The following is a 19,407-nucleotide window of genomic DNA, read 5'->3' on the forward strand; positions in this document are numbered from 1 at the left end:
CGGGTGTGGCGTCCTCTTAACTACGCGAATTTGATCAAAGCGAATCGCGCATTATTTAATAATAGGTAGGAGGTACCTACAATTTTAATCGGTAGAACGTAAAAAATATACAAAACAACGAGGCCTAACGATTTAGGCCAATAATGATTGAAATACTCTAATTTGTCCGAAATCAGCAGAGTTATATTATATATAACAGCGATTAGACAGATATGGTTTATTTTTTATGGAAGGAAACATAATATACTTAGGTAATCAGTTCAATAATGCTATCGTATAGTAATAACTCACTTATATAATTTGTAATATTATTATGTTTTAGATAATAATATATAAACGGCAATGGAAGGTCAAATAGCCGATGTATTTTAAATCGGGGAATTTAAAAAATCGGTTTGTTTAATATAGGTTTATCGAAATTTCAATTAATTAAAAGACGGCGTACATCGTGTTGTACCGTATTATTAAACTGTTTTTAAATTGTTAATAGCATAATATTTTGGAGGGTTTAAAAAGTCCTTATGAACTAGGTCCATACAAAATTACAGTATTACATAATATATTATAATGTACCTACTTATATACGATACATACAATTATTAAGACTTCTGTGTTTTTATTTTTTTATAATGCATTTTGAAAAATAGTTGAAAATCGACGATTTAATTAAATGTTCTTTAATATAAAATAATGTTGTACGATTATTATTTTTGTCACACGTGATGAGTGTGACCTTGGTGTTATTTGATGTTTCGCAATAATGTTCTGATAAACAAATAAAGAATACGTTTTATAATACAAATATCTATTTATTATTTATATAAAACTAGATATTTTAAAACGACTATAATGCTACCTTTATAATAGATATTATCATTGAGTATAATATTATAATGTACAATATATGTACCTAATCAATAGTCAATGATATTATATAAGAAAAAAACATTTTGTAATTTTGAATAATATGTAAAGGTTTTATTATTATAACTTTTAGGTAAAACGTAATTTAAATAATATGTAACTCTAATAATGTATCTAATTATAAAAATTACAAATTTCATGGACACATAGATAATATATTAATAGGGTATTATTGTTAATTTATTCATTGATTTTCACATTAAAATTCAACCAATTACAAGTCGCATGTCTCATAAATAGATAATTTATTATCCAACTAATTAATATGTTTGCGAACAAATACGTTTATAAAAATAATATGTGTACGGGTTTATACAGAAACGAGTGCCTAGAAATGCGTTTGAAACACTACGGTATTAGTAGAGAAAATACGCGTTTATGGTATATTTGTTGCGGGAAATATAATATATATTACCTGGTCAGTATATTATGGTCTTGCCTGAACAATTATTTGAACTGCCATTGTTTTTTATTACAAATAATTAAGTAACTATAATATTGATAGAAAAAAAACACAAAAAGTTAGTTAATTTAATATGTGATTTATAATTATTACCTATTTATCGTATTCTGAATACTTTGAAACAATAATTATAATAATGATAATAGTTACATACCAAATATTGTTGGCACAACACCACGAGGAATACATAAATAATTTATTATAATATTATGATTATTTAGAATTGCGAAGTCCGTTTGCTTGTCTATACTTGCATAATATACTTGTTTTGCAAATCCTGTACCATAGTTTTGAAGTATTCAGTATATAATAAATATGTACCTATACTAATATTATAATTACAATTAGTTAATTTTTTTGCGTTATTTTCTATCAATATTATATAACTATTGGTAATAACTTTACTGATAATAGATTGGGAAAAAAATAACTTGTTTGTTTTCACATTTTTTCCACACTGTCCATATCATATTATTATATACATAATAATATTATAATATTACGTGTGAATAATAACAGACTGTTCGTACAGAAATATTTATTTGTGCCAATTGACCCATCTGCAACATCTCAAAAACAGATCGCCATGGGACTTCGCATAGTTTGGGAAGCGCAGTTCGTTCTTATTATGCGATCCAACGATCGGTCGTAGGTACATCTGGTCGATTTTCAAATACAATTTAGCTTCCGAATTTCCGCCAAAAAGTAGGCAATTTGTAGGCGCCACGGGTTAATATGGGCAGGCGCGTAATATGAGAAAAACGGTCGCTGGTCCCAATTCAAATGTATACTAACCAACTAATTTTGGTTTGTAATATAGCTATGCACTTAATGTGGATAAATTAGTTAGGTCTCGACGTGTCTACATTAAGCGGAATCTGTATATAATATATTTTTCTTACTAGTAAAGGTTTGGTCAATACTCGGATGACCTGTGCCCTTTGGTTAAAATATTAACCGTTTAATGATGACGTCACTAAATCATCAAATCGGGTGTGTACCTCCACGCAAAGGTGTTTGCCATGCAACCATAGTTTTTCAAATATGTATTATACAACAATAAGGTTTCGAATCAGAAATATTTTAATCGAACTTTTTTATTGAAAATTTCACTCATCTTGCAATATTTTAATGACATTAATTTTTGAATAATAATAGTTATAACTTAACTAAAATATGTAGGTATTACACTGCCTACTTAATACCTACTTAATAATTTAATAAATAATAAATAGGTAGTACCTACTGGCTACTTACATAGGTATTATTATTATAATATATCCAAAAATCTTTATTTTAGTTTTAAAATGTGTTATGAGTTATGATTATATGAGTTTGTGACTTATGAGTAAGGCTCAGGACTTTATTAGGTAATATAGTTTTATATAGATTTATAAACCTACTTCTATACATTGTATCTATATGTTAACGGCTTTACTTAGTTTCATACAATAAACGTAACTCTTAAAAAATTATCTCTCGCTCTATGTATACAACTAAATAATACCCGCTAGATATTAAAACATTTTTTTTTTTTGTTTAAATTAAGTTTAAGGTTTATTTTTATTTTTTACCACAACCTTTGTATTTTTCACATAAATGAAATATTTCATGAACAGTTCATGCCTTTTTCATGCAATTTAAAAATGTACAGGGAAATATCTGATGGACAAAATATAAATGTATAATTACTCATAGAATTAATTATGTCGATATATCTGCAAACTACAAGACCAAGCGCAATTTCATTAGCTGCGAGTCATTTAATCGTAAGTACCTATTATCGACATTTTTGTAGATCAGTAACAAATATTTATTACCTTTTTTTTTTATTATGAAATACGAAGGTTCCGTTTGAAGACTTATTTCGCATACGACCCGACTATTATCGTAACAATAATATTATTGTGCACTTACCCTTTAGTGGTGTTATTGTCCAACACGGCAAACGGGTACAACTGCTACAATGTGACATAGCGTCGGGAAAAACTCGAGAAAATTGTGTTCACGTAAAATCTTTGAGACGCACTCGGCGCGATTATGATAATATTATGTATATTGTATATTATATTTTTTATGTATAGTCTAACTAAGTACTTGCCGCGGCGTGTAAGCGTATAAATAAGAACGGCACCGGTGCATTATCAAAATTGACGATAACAAATAAAAAAAATAATAAACTTTTATGTAGAAATATTGTCCTATACAGTTGCCGTGAAGATGTCTCTTATACATAGAACAACTGTTAATGCGTTTTTTACAACCCGCTTTGATATATTAGGGGAAATTATGAAATATTATATTATAAAAATCTGTCGTCGTTATAATGAGTAATGAATATAAAAATGTATACCTGCTATAGGTACCTAGTAAAATATATACCTAGGTACGTATTATTGTATTAAACTGTAGTGACTATGTATAATGTATAGGTATTATCATAATAAAATGTTGCGAAGAGTCAGATAGTTGGAATTCCAATATATTATTTCAAGTCTTAATACGAAGTTTAAGAAATGTTAAGTGTGTTTGAGTGCATTTAAGATTTTAAAATACTATTTTACTATGTATATCAAATACTTTCCTTCAAATAATGTTTTCCTACTTTCAGCTTAACATATTTGGAATTGTTGTAAAAATTAACCATATGATCACCACTCGAATCTTATCTTGTCACGCGATATGCTGCGGCTCATATTATGACTGATAACAACAATAATTTGAAACAAAAATGTTTTTGAAATTGTACAAACATTTGTGTGATACGACTATACTGATATTATAATGATACAAATTTAAACTTTTCTTAAGTAATAAAACTAAATAGTTTTTAATTGAAATATAATATTAAAAGTTAGTTAATAAAATAATTATATTAGATATTTTCGGTTGATAAATAATAAGGTGTAACAACACACACAATTCCATATAGCATACCTACTACAATACTAATAATTACTTTTAACAACTATTTTGTAAATATTTTAAACTTAATTGTCGAACCCCTTCAAACAAAGTTTTACTGATATTTGAACTAAATATAATATGGTAAAAATAACCACATCCACTAAATATAGTTTTCTATAAAAATAGCGTTTACGAATTTTTTTTTTTTTACAATGCTTACTGATCGTAATAAAGATACAATATTTAGGCTATATTATATTGTATTAATCGCAATTTACCGCCGAAGGACTGATTAGTTCGTTGTTTTTTAAATAATAATAATAATAATAGGTAATCATCTTCAACACACTCGTGGACGGGGCAAACGTATACAATATATAATAAAATTATTACGTAGTTGATGTATAAGTAACCATTTATGTTAAGGTTTATATACCGCTTTGCAGCTGCGATTATTTGAATAAGTTTAACTCCCGACGCGACTTTCGTTTCATCTCCTTTCGGAGGAATTCGCGTTCGTTTATAATAATAACAATAATACATAATATACCTATTATTATCTATAGTTGTGTGTGTGCGACCGTCGATGATTGTATGCGACTCGAATCGTGTACAAGTAGGTTAATCTCGCGCGTACTTTGGCCCCGGGGGGGGGGGGTTGAGGGTATTTGATGCAGCAGCTTCGTTCGGCATATATAATGCGATTTCGTAAACTAAATTAATAATATACTTAACGACGCATTATAACATATTAGTCTGTTATTCTCCTTTCGAGTGAGATTTTCGCGTTTGCTGCTTTTCATCATCGCGATATCGCCGCCTGCACGAGTGTTTAAGCATTTGAAGCCGTTACGAAATGAGTATTTTTAAATAAAAAAATTTTTGGGAGTGGGTGGTCGGATGGGTGGTCGGAAAATACGTACCAAATTCATAGCGACTAAATAAATAAAATATTGTCGTAGGTACCTATTTGGCTACATATGTATGGTTTTATGTAGAAGACTTTCTTATTTTATTATTATTTTTATAGGATATACCCTTTTTTTAACACGATATTATGGACAATTTTTAATTAATTGAATTTACCACGGTATAATTTTTAATTTATAACTGATTAAAATGACATTGATAAAAATAAATATCGAAACTAATATTAAGAGGAGGATGTGAGAAAATACGTACATATTTTCTGATATAGTTTAACATTTGAGCTTTCTCTTTTCTTAATGTTTTACATACCACGTGATTAATAAACAGCTATAATTAATATAGATACGATATTTAGCAAGTACGTAATGGTGTAATACATATTATTATTTATTAGTATAATACATCCCAACAAAAACACTCTGCCAACCACCGTGTAAAAATATGATAAGTAGAGTCGATGTACACTCAATATACACTCACAACTCTTATAGTTGTCCAATAAGTGCTTGCTGAAAAATCACTCTATTTTTTTTTTTTGGGTGGGGGACTGTGCGACATCATCGTCAACGTAATTATTTAAAACTACATAATAATATGTAGTTAATATATTATATAGACAGTTATGATATCTTATCTATACGGACTCAATTAAAATTTAAAATATATTAAGGTAATAAACTGGACTCCATACAAACGCATAAAATTAGCATGGACTCAATTCAAAGTTATCCGAAGAATGTGCCATTTTTTCCTGTTTTGTTTTTATCCTTTTTAGTTTGTTTGATAGTGGGATAGAACCTCAATAATGAATTCAGGTTTATATGATATTATTAATCAAATAAACTTCAATTATCAAACAAAATATTAAATAATTCTTAACTTTTCTTTCTAATAGATATTACCGTTGCGTCATACATGGTTATTCATCAAAACTATCAATTATTTCAAAAAAAATTATACATGAAATTTGTTCTTCTAAAAATGATAAAAAAAAATTAACAACGTAAAATGTATTGGTAAAACAATATGTTCAGTTAAGTTTTTGAGGACTGTCGACTGGAACTGACCTTCATTGTTTCAATGTGTGGTATTTCTGACCCCCTCCCCCCAATTTTCACTAGTATACCTTTTCAAATATATTAAATACTTAGTAAGTACAATGCCATATCTTGAAAATAATCACGTAACAAAGCATGAGTTTGGTTAGGTTTACGAGTGATTTACATAGAATTTTCAACCGATGATGATATATCCGCATATTATTATAACCTACACAAGACGTCAATATTTGTAATCGACACACTACTTTACGTTATATGTGCAAATTTAATATTATTAATATGAAATTATAGGTATGTTATGTTTTTGTTTTTTTTTTTTTAGCTATCGTAGAACAACGGCAGCTCATTGTTGAATTTTTTTAATCCACACGTATAATCATGACTCAGTTGTATAGCCATGATAATAATATGTAATAAATTATTAATATTTAATATTATTCCAATGCGGAAACATACACATTTATGCAAACCGAGTTTTTGATTCTGAGCGCCTTATTTAACTATGCAGTCAATTTAATAGTTTTATAAAGTTGAAATAACATTAAATGTTTTCGAACAAAGTTTATATTTTAAAAGCAATTTTGAGTGAAAACTTGATACTGACAACTAGTTAGTGATTGTACTTTTTCATACTGAATAATATAATATGATCCCTCTCTCTCTTCCGACCAAACCTACCGAGAAGTAATATTGTAATGTTAAAAAAATAGATTTACGACGGTACGACTATACAATATTAAAGTACGTAGCATATTTGTTCATGTCTTGTTTCCGTTTTCTTTTGATGTAATCGCAACCGCAGCACCCCAGCAAGGGTGGTGGCGGGGGAGATCGGACCTGGAGTGCAGGGGCTCGGCTATTTTAGGAGCCCGATGAAATTAATTTGTAATTTTTGAAATTTTGACAGGTATACTTATTTTGTATTAAATAATATATTTTTACGATATAATTAATAAATGTACCTATATATTATAATATTACTTATATATTAGGTAATTTTATTATTTAAACTATTGATTACCTAGAAATCGTCTATGAGACACCTATATTGCACGTTGTATTTTATTGAATGATTTGAATAGGGCCCGCAAAAACGATATTTGAATAACCCTAAAACACCATATTTTTAAACACTAAGATCTTCTATACCATTTATAGATAACCCTGCAAGGATCCAAACATTTTTTGTTTTTCAATAGATTGTTACTCAGATGACATTTTAAAACATTTTGATAAGTTTAAAATTTAAATCAAAACCTGAACGAGTAGTTAATAAAAGATAATATGTATTAAGGATAGGTAATAATAAATAATAGGTTCACATAAAATATAAAGTATACCGGTACAGTAAACTTCAGTAAATTTTACAATCGGGCAATTTTCACAAATTATAAAATGTTAATAAATGTATATTAATTGGGTACCTACTATAATTTTTGAAATCATCTCATAATATTAAATCAAGTATTATTTTCTCAACTTATTATCATCCTTAAAGCTTAACAAAGTTTAATAACTCAAAGAGTAGGTATATGTTTAATGTTCGTTTTAGAAACATCAAAAAGTTTTAAAAAAAATATCAGATACTTGAAAACTATAGTTAAAAGGGTAAAAATAGAAGCTGGCGTCGCTACAAGCACTTCTACAAGCATAAAAAATTTAATATTTAATAAATGCATTATAATAGGTATAGGAAAAATCGGGGGGTGAGTATGCATGGTGAATGGCCCTGTATATTACAATGTAATCATATTAACGCACACTCTAAGTAGTATCAGTAATATATAACTAGTTTATAATAAAAGCATATTGTACGTAACATGAAATACTTTAGGATTTTATGTAACTCGAGAATGATTATATTAAATAAATGACGTGTCAAAACATAATTTTTGAATAGATCTCTCGCAGACTTGTGTTGATAGCTAACACTATTATAGTAATATTTCTTCGAGAGTTGGATTAGACGCGATAAATAAAATTCGTCAACAGCAATAGTTAATGATTTCGGATTGGTGACTCGATACAAAATTACGATTAGCAATATACGTTGAAAACCCCTGATTTATACTATCAAGACAATATTATATGGCGTTAATTTTAATTTCAATTCTCGATTTTTAATAGACAATCTCTAAACGTATAATGAATAAATAGTTATAAATATATTATAATGATAAATGTTCCCTTAACCGTGATTGTCTGGCCCACGATTGGTTCATTAATAATTGTATATGAGAATAATGACATTGATAAATTTTTGATGGCAGACGTTTGGACCGGCATTATACTAATATATTATTAATCATCATACTCTACTATAGTATTCAAATACACCAATATTAGATTGCAACTACCTACTGTTATAAAATAATTAATAATACTAAGTGGCGTCATTCACTTGCCGCTACTAATTACCTAGGTCCTAGATCAACAGCAATATATTGTATCGATAGACGAAGTATACCCACAATGCGTAGGACATAATGGACATTATTGAGAATCAATTTCCTAACACATCGGATATTTTAGAAAAACGTGCTAAAGAGGAATATAACTGTAGGCATATTATAAATGTATTATGGTGATAGGCATTGTAAAATTTGATTATGTCGATAGTAAAATACATAATATAATATAAAATATAATATACCATTATTATTACAATAATATACTATCAACTCATTGAAATGGGATTCAACACATATATCGTATCAATTCGAGATTATATATTTTATCCACAGATGAGCATAATGTTATGTTTTATAAGTGTATAATAATATAGATGTGTGCGACAACTGTAAAACCACGTAACTAATACACATGCCGTACGCAAGAACGTTATTATTTTTGATTTTAAATCGACGTTTAATTTTATCATTACAAAGCCTCTACCACGATTTTCATTCATATTCATTAAAATATTTTATGCTCCCATTTTATTCAATCGTTTTTTAAACGATTGATATTCAAAAATCTTAAAATCAAATTTGGAGTTAAAATATCAAAACTAAAAAGCCATTAAATCTATCCCAAGTAAACCCACGAGTAATTATTCAAATCCGTCGTAAGAAATGATATTGCTTTAATGGTTCGTTCGGTACGATGGGCTAAAGATGGGCTTATGTGTACCTAATTGAGTTTTGCCGATAAAGAAATATAGAAATCTATAATTTAATATTAAATTTACATAATATACGTAACCATGGTGTATTCGACATTTTAACATTGTTATTATAACACTGACATTCACAAAAACGCATAACCTAATTGTCCACTGTTTCGCTATTACGCTGTTTTGCTGTTTTGCTGTTTCGCTGTTTCGCTGTTTCCAAATAGCAGTTAATTGCACATAACTATAAGTTAAAACAATGTGCGATTTAGCGTCAAAAATGATATTTTCAGAATATGAAAAAATGTGGCTTCAACAACAGAAGATTGTTGAAGTCAAATTCTCCAACGACGCTGGTTCGGTACGTATTTTTCATGATATATATACCTAAACGTATAGACTATTATTGTTATTATTATTAACTACATAAAAACCCATTACACTTATCTATACTATTATATGGAGAGGAAAGGTTTATTGGTTTGTAACGAATTAACTCAAAAGCTACTTGACTGATTTCGAAAATGCTTTCACCAATAGAAAGCTACATTCATGGCAAGTGTTATAGGCACACATTTAAATCATAAAATCCAACCCGAGGAGGGGCTCAAACAGGAATTTTGAGATTTACGTTAGAAGTTTTTGTTTATAAATGGTTGCTATTGGTTATAGGAGAAATATTTAGTAGAAATTAGTATCCCATCTTCGTCGCCAAATCTTATGTTTGCGCTAGTTAAGACATACGCGCGGACTGTCGCGGACAACAAAACAACTGACTGCGAGTGCGATCTAATTAAGACTGTTTACCTATTATAATATAAATCGGCTATCGCAGTATCGCGTTATCGTCGATACCGATTACGTAATAGTTTTATTATACTATATAATAATATTAATTAGGTAACACACATAACAATTATTTTATCGGTTGCCGTTGGTTATTCGGCAGATCAGGTACAAGAATGTATCAAATCAAATTTTCACAGATTGCCTACAAAGGTTAGGTCAGTTGCACTTATAGACGCTGATCGGCGTGTCTAATTGATATGCTGTGGCACTTTGTCCGCGATCGGACATAGACGGATTGCCTACCATGGTGTCTGAGTTGCACTTACTGCAACGAGTTACACACAAAAAGAGTTGACCAATCACAATTTTTTAAGAGTTGTAATTTTTTACGTTCAACGAATACGATTTTTTACGATTACACTTATGAATTATAAGCTTTAAATTTCTAAACTGTCCACTAAAACATTCATTTTGTATTCTTATCTTATTGCGGATAAAATAAATCCTCCATCATACTATTATTATAATAATATACATCCAATTATTATTATATCATATTATTGTATACTTTGCTTGAACGAAAAATCGAAACGAATGTAAATATCTTATTTGAACCGTTAAAGTAGAAGCAATTATTTCTTTAACATGACTATTTTTTGTTTAAATGACTATTCGTCATTGGTAGTTGTTAATCCTATTTTAGGTTTCATCTATATAATAAGTAACAACATCAAATAGCAAAGATAATGTACTTATATCATATAGGTAGGTACTATAGCATATTCTACATTGAGTTATTTTAATGTTGATATTATCGTATAGCCCAAACGTAAAAGGATTACGAATGTAATATCGACGTCTGCAGATGAACCGCCAATCAAAAAAAGGAGAACAGGAGACGTTCGCCTTATACAAAATTTGAAACCTCATGTAAAACAATTTTTATTTAATTTTTACTACATAACTATAGAGGTATATTCTACATTGAATTATTTTTCTGTTGATATTATCGTATAGCGCAAACGTAAGATATTAACGAACGTACTTTTAGAATCTGATGAACCACCGATCAAAAAAAGGAGAACAAGAGATGTTGAACTTACTGGAAATTTGAACATTAATGTAAAACAATTTTTATTTAATTTTTACCACATAACTATAGAGGTATATTCTACAATGAATTTATTTTTATATTGATATTAACGTATAGCGCAAACGTAAGATGCCAACGAACGTACTGTTGGAGTCTGAAGAGCCACCGATCAAAAAGAGGAGAACATTAGATGTTGAACTTACTGGAAATTTGAAACCTCATGTAAAACAATTTTTATTTAATTTTTACTACATAACTATATAGGTATATTCTACATTGAATTATTTTTATGTTGATATTATCGTATAGCGCAAACGTAAGATGCCAACGAACGTAGTGTTGGAGTCTGATGAGCCACCAAATAAAAAGAGGAGAACATTAGATGTTGAACTTACTGGGAATTTGAACTTGAATGTAAAACAATTTTTATTTAATTTTTACTACATAACTATAGAGGTATATTCTTCATTGAATTATTTTTATGTTGATATTATCGTATAGCGCAAACGTAAGATGCCAACGAACGTACTGTTGGAGGCTGATGAGCCACCGATCAAAAAAAGGAGAACATTAGATGTTGAACTTACTGGAAATTTGAACATTAATGTAAAACAATTTTTATATAATTTTTACTACATAACTATAGAGGTATATTCTACAATGAATTATTTTTATGTTGAAATTATCGTATAGCGCAAACGTAAGATGCCAACGAACGTACTGTTGGAGTCTGATGAGCCACCGATCAAAAAGAGGAGAACATTAGATGTTGAACTTACTGGAAATTTGAACATTAATGTAAAACAATTTTTATATAATTTTTACTACATAACTATAGAGGTATATTCTACAATGAATTATTTTTATATTGATATTATCGTATAGCACAAACGTAAGATGTTGATAAACGTACTGTTATAGTCTAATGAATCGCCGCTCAAAAATACGAAAACCGAAGATGATCAACTTACATTGAAATCTCATGTAAAATAATTATTGTTATATTATTTACTACATGACTATTATAGAGGTATGTTGCGCATTATTTAATAGAATTTGATATCCTTGTACGACATTTTTACTAAATTTGGATTAGGCACGGTTCTGAGTTTACGCTGTACAAAAATATCAACTTACCCCAAATTTGAAATCTCATATAAAATAATTATTATTTAATCCTTATTACATTAATATAAAGGTATATTTTATCCACATTTAATTATTGAAGTATTTGAGATCAAACATTATTCAATAACTAAATGTCTCTAGTGTAATGTAGTAGAGACTAAATAATAATTTTATTGTTATACATTAGATTTCAAATTTTGAGGAAGTTTATATTATTGTATATCGCAAACGTAGAATCGTGCAAAACATAGTGTCGAAAAATGAAGCACCACTAATAAAAAAAAAAAAGAATGATCAATTAATTCTTAATTTAAAATTTGATGTAAATAGTTAATAGATTCTATAGCAGGTAATGTAATAAATCAGAAAATAATAACTATTTTACACGAACTTTCGATTTTGAATTTGGTTGATTATGGATTTTTCGTTTTTTTTTTGATTGGTAATTGTTACTTGTTATTCTATGTCCAATACCAAATTTAGTAAAGAATTTCGTTTGCGCTTTACAAGAATCAAATTCCATTATTAAGCGCACAACATACCTCTATATAGTAATGTAGTATATAATAAAATAATAACTGTTTTTCATGAGTTTTCAATGTAAGTTGATCATCTGTGGTTTTCCTCTTTTTGAGCATATATAAATAGCACATATATAATCTGATATTATATGTTTAATAATTTATTGTTGATTAATATTATTATTATATAGGTTAAGCCCAAAATGTTAACAATGGAATATATTACCAAAAATTGTTGTTCTATGTTTTCATATGGCGTAAAACGTAGCAGGCTATTCGATGTTGTGGAAGCTTCTTTGTCATTGGTTCATAAGAAACGATTATAATAATATTACTAATAATTAAGTTATGTAACTTTGATAATGTTTTTTAGATTAAATATAGTGCCAAAAAATTGTACAATTTGATGAAGATCGATAAAAAGTCACAGAACAATAGCCCTACACACCACGAATCATTATCTGCTACTAATGATGTACGTATATTATATAATACGTTTATATAAATATATTATTGTATTAAAAAAAGGTAGATAAGTTCGCAATTAAGGGTTTAAAATACTTATGAAAAATATAATTTAGGCTTTTTATACACATATAGTGATGAAATTTGTTGACCCATAATCCATATATAGGTTAGTGAATAGTAATGATACAAATATGTAGCTGTTTTTATAAGTAAATCTGATCATTAAACTAATAAACTTGTGAAAGATGATAGAAACAAAATATGTTCCACCTTGCTTATTGTAATAAGTATTAATATTATAATATATTATTAAATCGCTTTAGGCCTTTTTTGAGCACTCTATATACCTACGGCACATGCAACAATATTGTTATGTATTCATTATCATATTGTAATATTCGTGATATTATTACTACTATACATATATTTTGCAAAAGGTGAACCCTAAATTAAACATTTTAAAGCATTCGGCCAACAAGACCTCATTCTTGTTTTATATTTATAAACCGTCATTATAACCATATAGGCGTGCGCACTATGTATGCATGGTATAAGGTTGCTGGCTGGGGACAGACGCTTTTTTTTAGAGGGCTGCATAATATGAACCATGTCTGAAATAACTGCAGTTTTTATAAAAATAAAAATAACAAAATGTACGTGAGTGTGCGATCGATGTTCACGGTTTAATTATTATGGGAATCGAATAATGAAATTATATCCTTTTCAATAAACACGACTTCGTAAAATTAGGTTTTTGTTGTGATCGTAATGGTAATGATAATTAACTTAGGGAAATTTATATTTTCGGGGAGCGCACACATTTTATTAACCGCTGCACGCTCCAATGCCTATATGGCTATAATATGACTAAAAAACAAATTTATTGTATCATTCTCTTTTAATTTGTACGTTACTCGCAGCTGTACGCCTGCACTACTATAATAATAATAATAATATATTACATACTGGAATCGCTCGTGACGTGTCCATATTCAAATAGCTCAATCCAATTAAATTTAAAATAAACAGACCAGCATTATATGATATATTACGGTGATTTCGATTGTTGTGAACTATGATTTCATATAAAAATTATTTTTTCAAATAAAATAAAATTAATATACTCAGTACAGTATGATATTATTATTACGTAGGTACCTATCCTTATATTGAAACGAAACATTACGAATGTCGCGCTTATTTAACTTTTGTTGATTGTTTTTCCATAATGAAATCGGCTGACATTGTACGACGTCAAAGTGCAAGGCGACCCTCAAGTTTCCATCGAGCAGAGTTGCACGTCTCGGACGGCCAAACCCGTACCTGCAGACCAGTGCCGGTGCACGACTGTGCACGAAAAATCGAATTCAAAAAAATTCGATAACCATATAACGTGTAAGTGTTTAGTGTTTCATATTATTAAATCTAGTATGTGCATACATTGTTTATACCGACTTAGGTTTATAATTATATATACCTACTATATATAGTTGGAATAATTCGAGACATAATATGCAAATCTAGACAGCTTCATTTCATCGGGCCAAAATATATCATAATAATAATAATATATTGTCTCCTGCAAAAAAAAAAAAAAACTAAATGATTTCTCTTTTCGTACATTTCGTGAAAATTGAATTCCAAGAATAATAGGTACCAGTCATAGGTTGTATACTGCACTCTGTATACTCGTATTATAAACTATTATTATCATTATTTTTTTATTTGTTTACTTGGAAATGTGCACAAACCACTTAATAAATGTGTACATAACTATTGTTCGTGAATTAGTGAGTACACGAGAAATCGTAAGTAAACAATAGTTGAAATTTAGGTAAATAAGCATAAAGTGGATGTAGCCGATTCAAAATTGTACCAATTTACCGTACAGACGTTGTTTTTTTTTAACATTAATGAAATAATTTTTTTTTCAGTAACCAAACGTTAAAACCGACTTGGTTCAAACTACAAACAATGGATGAAATAACAGTTGGTTAGGTGAACATAACAAAAATCTATTGGTTTGTTGATAAAGACTATCAAGATAAAGACTGTTGTTATATATTCGTTAGACCTAACGGTATTACCTGTATTATTGATGATTGTTGTTTTCTAGTTATTTTGTTTTTTCTGTTATTGTTAAAATTGTTAAAATATTGTTAAATTCAAAATATTTTGTTATAGACAATTAATATACGCCACGTATTGCTTATAAATATTGAGATGTTGTATTTTATTAACGATGGTTTATAACAAAACTTATATTTTGTATTGGTGGTTTAAGGCGTAATTACAAATAGGAATCCAGGAAGATATATCTAATACATATAGTTATAATTATAATCATTATTATTATTATTTTTACTAATTATAATGTACAGGCATGAAAAAAGTATCTAGATATACATACAAGATAATAGATACATATATTTTTAACTCTAGAATGATGCAAGGTACATGATACATTCAACGTTTTCTTAAATAGATACTGGTTACCGGATATTTACATTTTAAATGTTACTTTAAATTGTATGTTAAAATAAAATAGAATATGTATATAGACACTATAGTTACTTGATCTAATTTAAAAATAATTATTTTAGAATTCAAATTCAAATTCCTAAAATATAAAATTGGTTTATCACTTTTCATAAATAGGTACGTATTTGTATTACGCATTTAGTCTAGGAATCTACTCAATTACTCCAAAAAATAAAATAAAAAAATTTAAAATGATCCATAAGACGTATTTAATTAATTAAGACAATTATTGTTTAAGTAATAGTATAATAATATCTCACGTTTCCACAATTAGTGTTTATTGAATGAAAACATAATAACAAGAATCATTTAATGAAAAATCGTTGTTTTACATCAAAATATAATATATACATCAAAATTTGATTTTCAAACGCTCACAAAAAAAAAATACACACACCATTGTACAACGGGTATAATCGTCGCTCCACTCTAAATTCAAATTTCGATAGAGTTATTTCAATGCGAACTAACATTTTCTGGGTTTGATACCTAACTTATCCTTAATTAATGTACCTATAGGTATATAGGTATATATACAATAACCATAATGACTACAAGTTAGTTTAATTAGGTCAGGAAAGGTTAGATGAATGGTTAACTGGTTACATTATTATTAATTTGTTTTTATTATAATTTATGAATATAATATATTACTATATAATAAGTTATTAATATTATAATGTATTTTACTATAACAAATCGTTATTCTCCACGCTAGTGTTAAGGAAAAAAATAATATTTCGTGGCAAAAGATTCACAGCATTGTTTCCGTTTAATTAACTGCATGTAATATTACCCACATATCATAAAATATAAAGAATATTGTGTAAAATCATTTATTTTTCAAACTGAATTAGTTGTTTTTAGTTATACGGTGGCTATCTTTTTATTTGAAATTTAAATTTCCTTTTGTATTTATAGATAGCAAAATATACGAATTAAAATTATTGGTAATAATTGGAATTTTAAGACGGGGCGAAATACGGCTAAGTTCAAAATGTTTAAATCATTGTTTATACTATTTCCGTTGCCCGCCACTGATAATATATATAATAATAATAAAACGTGTTAAAGCAGTCGTCCAAGTCGTATTTGAATATCTGTTTTAATTTCTTATCCTAACAGAGGCTCTTGCAGGAGGCTCCATTGGTATAATATTAATTCCTCAAAAATTGCGTTAAAAAAATCTGTTGAGATAGGGTTTACACTACAAGCGAATCATTGTTGTTATATTAATAATTAATATTCACTGAAAATACATAATAATATTATATTTTGGTCGGATATGCGAGTTAAAAAAAAATAAAATAAAACCACCGACGACGAGCCGCGTTGAGACGCGGACGCTTAATATTTTTATTTTAAATTGCACATATTATGACATTCGGAAGATATTCGAAAATAGCGCGAGAAAGATTTAAATGTGATCCGGCACAATAATTAATTCACGTTATATAAATAATACTCAAAGTATAATAATAGTATAATACATTTGAACATGACGGCATGTTTGAAGTACAAGTTTTATTAGTGTATTACGGCCGTATTCTACCGGGAAAAAAAAACCGAAATAATTTCACGTGGGTATGATATTATTATTATTATACTGATATATTAACTCGTTGAAAAATAAAAACTCAAACGTTGACAAAATAAAAGGCGTCCTCCGACCAGCGGTGCAGCTATTAAATTATATTAATGTTTGCTCGACGACTATCGAGCGATTTATCATAATAATATATGTGTAACGTATACAGCGTGCTTCGGGAGAGATGCGAATATTACTTTTGTGAAATTTAATAAACCACACTGATATCAGTCTTAACGATATTGGCCGTACGATATAATATCGTACAGATAACGTCCCGCTGTGTTCTGCGGTCGACACGTCTTTTTTCCTAATAAAAATGACTGCAGTACGAATTTAGAAAAATTATTAAACGTAATTTTATGTTTTGGTTCAGATTTTATTAAATAATTATAACCGTTGTTTTCGGAAATATTTTAAAAGTTGACTACCGCAACGGATATTATTTATTTTAGTTTTCCGTTAATAGTATTTAAATAAAGTAATATGACAATTTTCATTTATCTTTACAGAATAAATACCTTACGTATTAGTTATCTGCAGCAGATATGTATGTTAGGGTTCGTTGTCTTCTAATAGAAAGTACTTATCCGGTTTTAATTTGTGGTCGGAGGCATTTTTTCGCCGAAATGGAGCGCCCGTTCGGTTTTATTTAGTCTGTCGTAGATGTTCTTCTAATGGATTTGTTAACCATGTTTGTAGCCGATGATATTGTAATTCCGTGTCGTTGTAAAGTTGTTTATTTCGGATGAACAGTTGGGATTTTAGTGTTTATTCTCAGAAATTTATTTCTGAAGGTAAAACACTCTTGCAATTTTAGTTTTGGTTATATTTGCCCATACTATCGGCATGCGTAGATTATGGGGACGGCCTTTTATTAATGGCGCATACAGTATGTCCCAAAAGTCTTCGAAGGGTTCCTGCCAGACCGTATGACATATCGATAATACTAGGCGTTATTTATTACCTACAACATTACGTCCTATAATCTGTATGAAAATTTCGATTTTATGCCATACATTTTCTCATAGACTACTGTTGTGGAAAAACCCACATTTAGATAATATAATAACATTGATTTGCCCCGGATATATTATAATTACCTAATACAGGACTTTTTGGGACACATTGCTGCATACATATAAAAGTAGAGAACATTATTATTTTAATCTGCTGGGTCGAGCTGTGATTTTAGTACGGAGTATGTATATGCCTATATAGGTATAATATAGGGTTTGTTTTCGTCCTTGTGCATCATTATTCTTTAGTTAAGTTTTTTTTTGTTAATTATTGGATTTTCAACATTTAATAATATAATCTTGCAGTATACCTACGCAACATGACAACTCATGAGATATTATTCCACTATAAAAGTTAAAAATAAAGAAAACAAATTGCTTTTTAATATCAAAAATCAGGAGACCGGTCTTAAAAAGGAAGAGAACGAGAGTAACGCGTTATTTTCGAGAATTCGTTGTGCCTTTAAGTTCGGGAATGTCTACCTGTTGATTTTTCGATAATAACACGCTCTGAGCGGAAAGAGGAATGTGTATGGTGAATGGTAGACGAAAACGCGTGGATGACCCTATTCCGGCTATAAAGAAGAGCACTCCGAGAGATTCACGCTTCGAAGACATTTTAGATAGGAAATTCGATCTTGTCGCTGCAGTTAGCCGTAAAGAGATAATTTGTCGATTTTTCGATTTTTTGCAGCTATTTCCCCGAACGCAGTGAACAACAACTAAATACGGACGATTTAAAAAAAAAAACACCGATATTTACCGTATACCAACGACACGTCTCGACGAAATCGTGCTGCAATTCAGATTAAAAAAAAAGTAACCTCAACGACTTTATTTTAAAATTTTATATTTTCCGAGTC

At 28.8% G+C, this 19,407-nt stretch overlaps 1 protein-coding gene across 1 annotated transcript; it reads left to right on the forward strand.

Annotated features, from left to right (window-relative positions):
- The first annotated feature begins 10,788 nt into the window (after positions 1-10,788).
- On the forward strand, positions 10,789-15,614 carry LOC107884031. The gene is made up of 8 exons (XM_029489569.1): positions 10,789-11,116; positions 11,204-11,308; positions 11,397-11,501; positions 11,589-11,693; positions 11,781-11,885; positions 11,973-13,403; positions 14,657-14,791; positions 15,331-15,614. Exons 3-6 carry the CDS (start codon positions 11,409-11,411, stop codon positions 12,162-12,164), a joined length of 495 nt encoding a protein of 164 aa, XP_029345429.1. The 5' UTR covers positions 10,789-11,116; positions 11,204-11,308; positions 11,397-11,408; the 3' UTR covers positions 12,165-13,403; positions 14,657-14,791; positions 15,331-15,614.
- The last annotated feature ends 3,793 nt before the right edge of the window (positions 15,615-19,407 follow it).

This window comes from Acyrthosiphon pisum, chromosome A2 (genome assembly GCF_005508785.2).
Source record: "Acyrthosiphon pisum isolate AL4f chromosome A2, pea_aphid_22Mar2018_4r6ur, whole genome shotgun sequence".
Lineage (NCBI taxonomy): Eukaryota > Metazoa > Arthropoda > Insecta > Hemiptera > Aphididae > Acyrthosiphon > Acyrthosiphon pisum.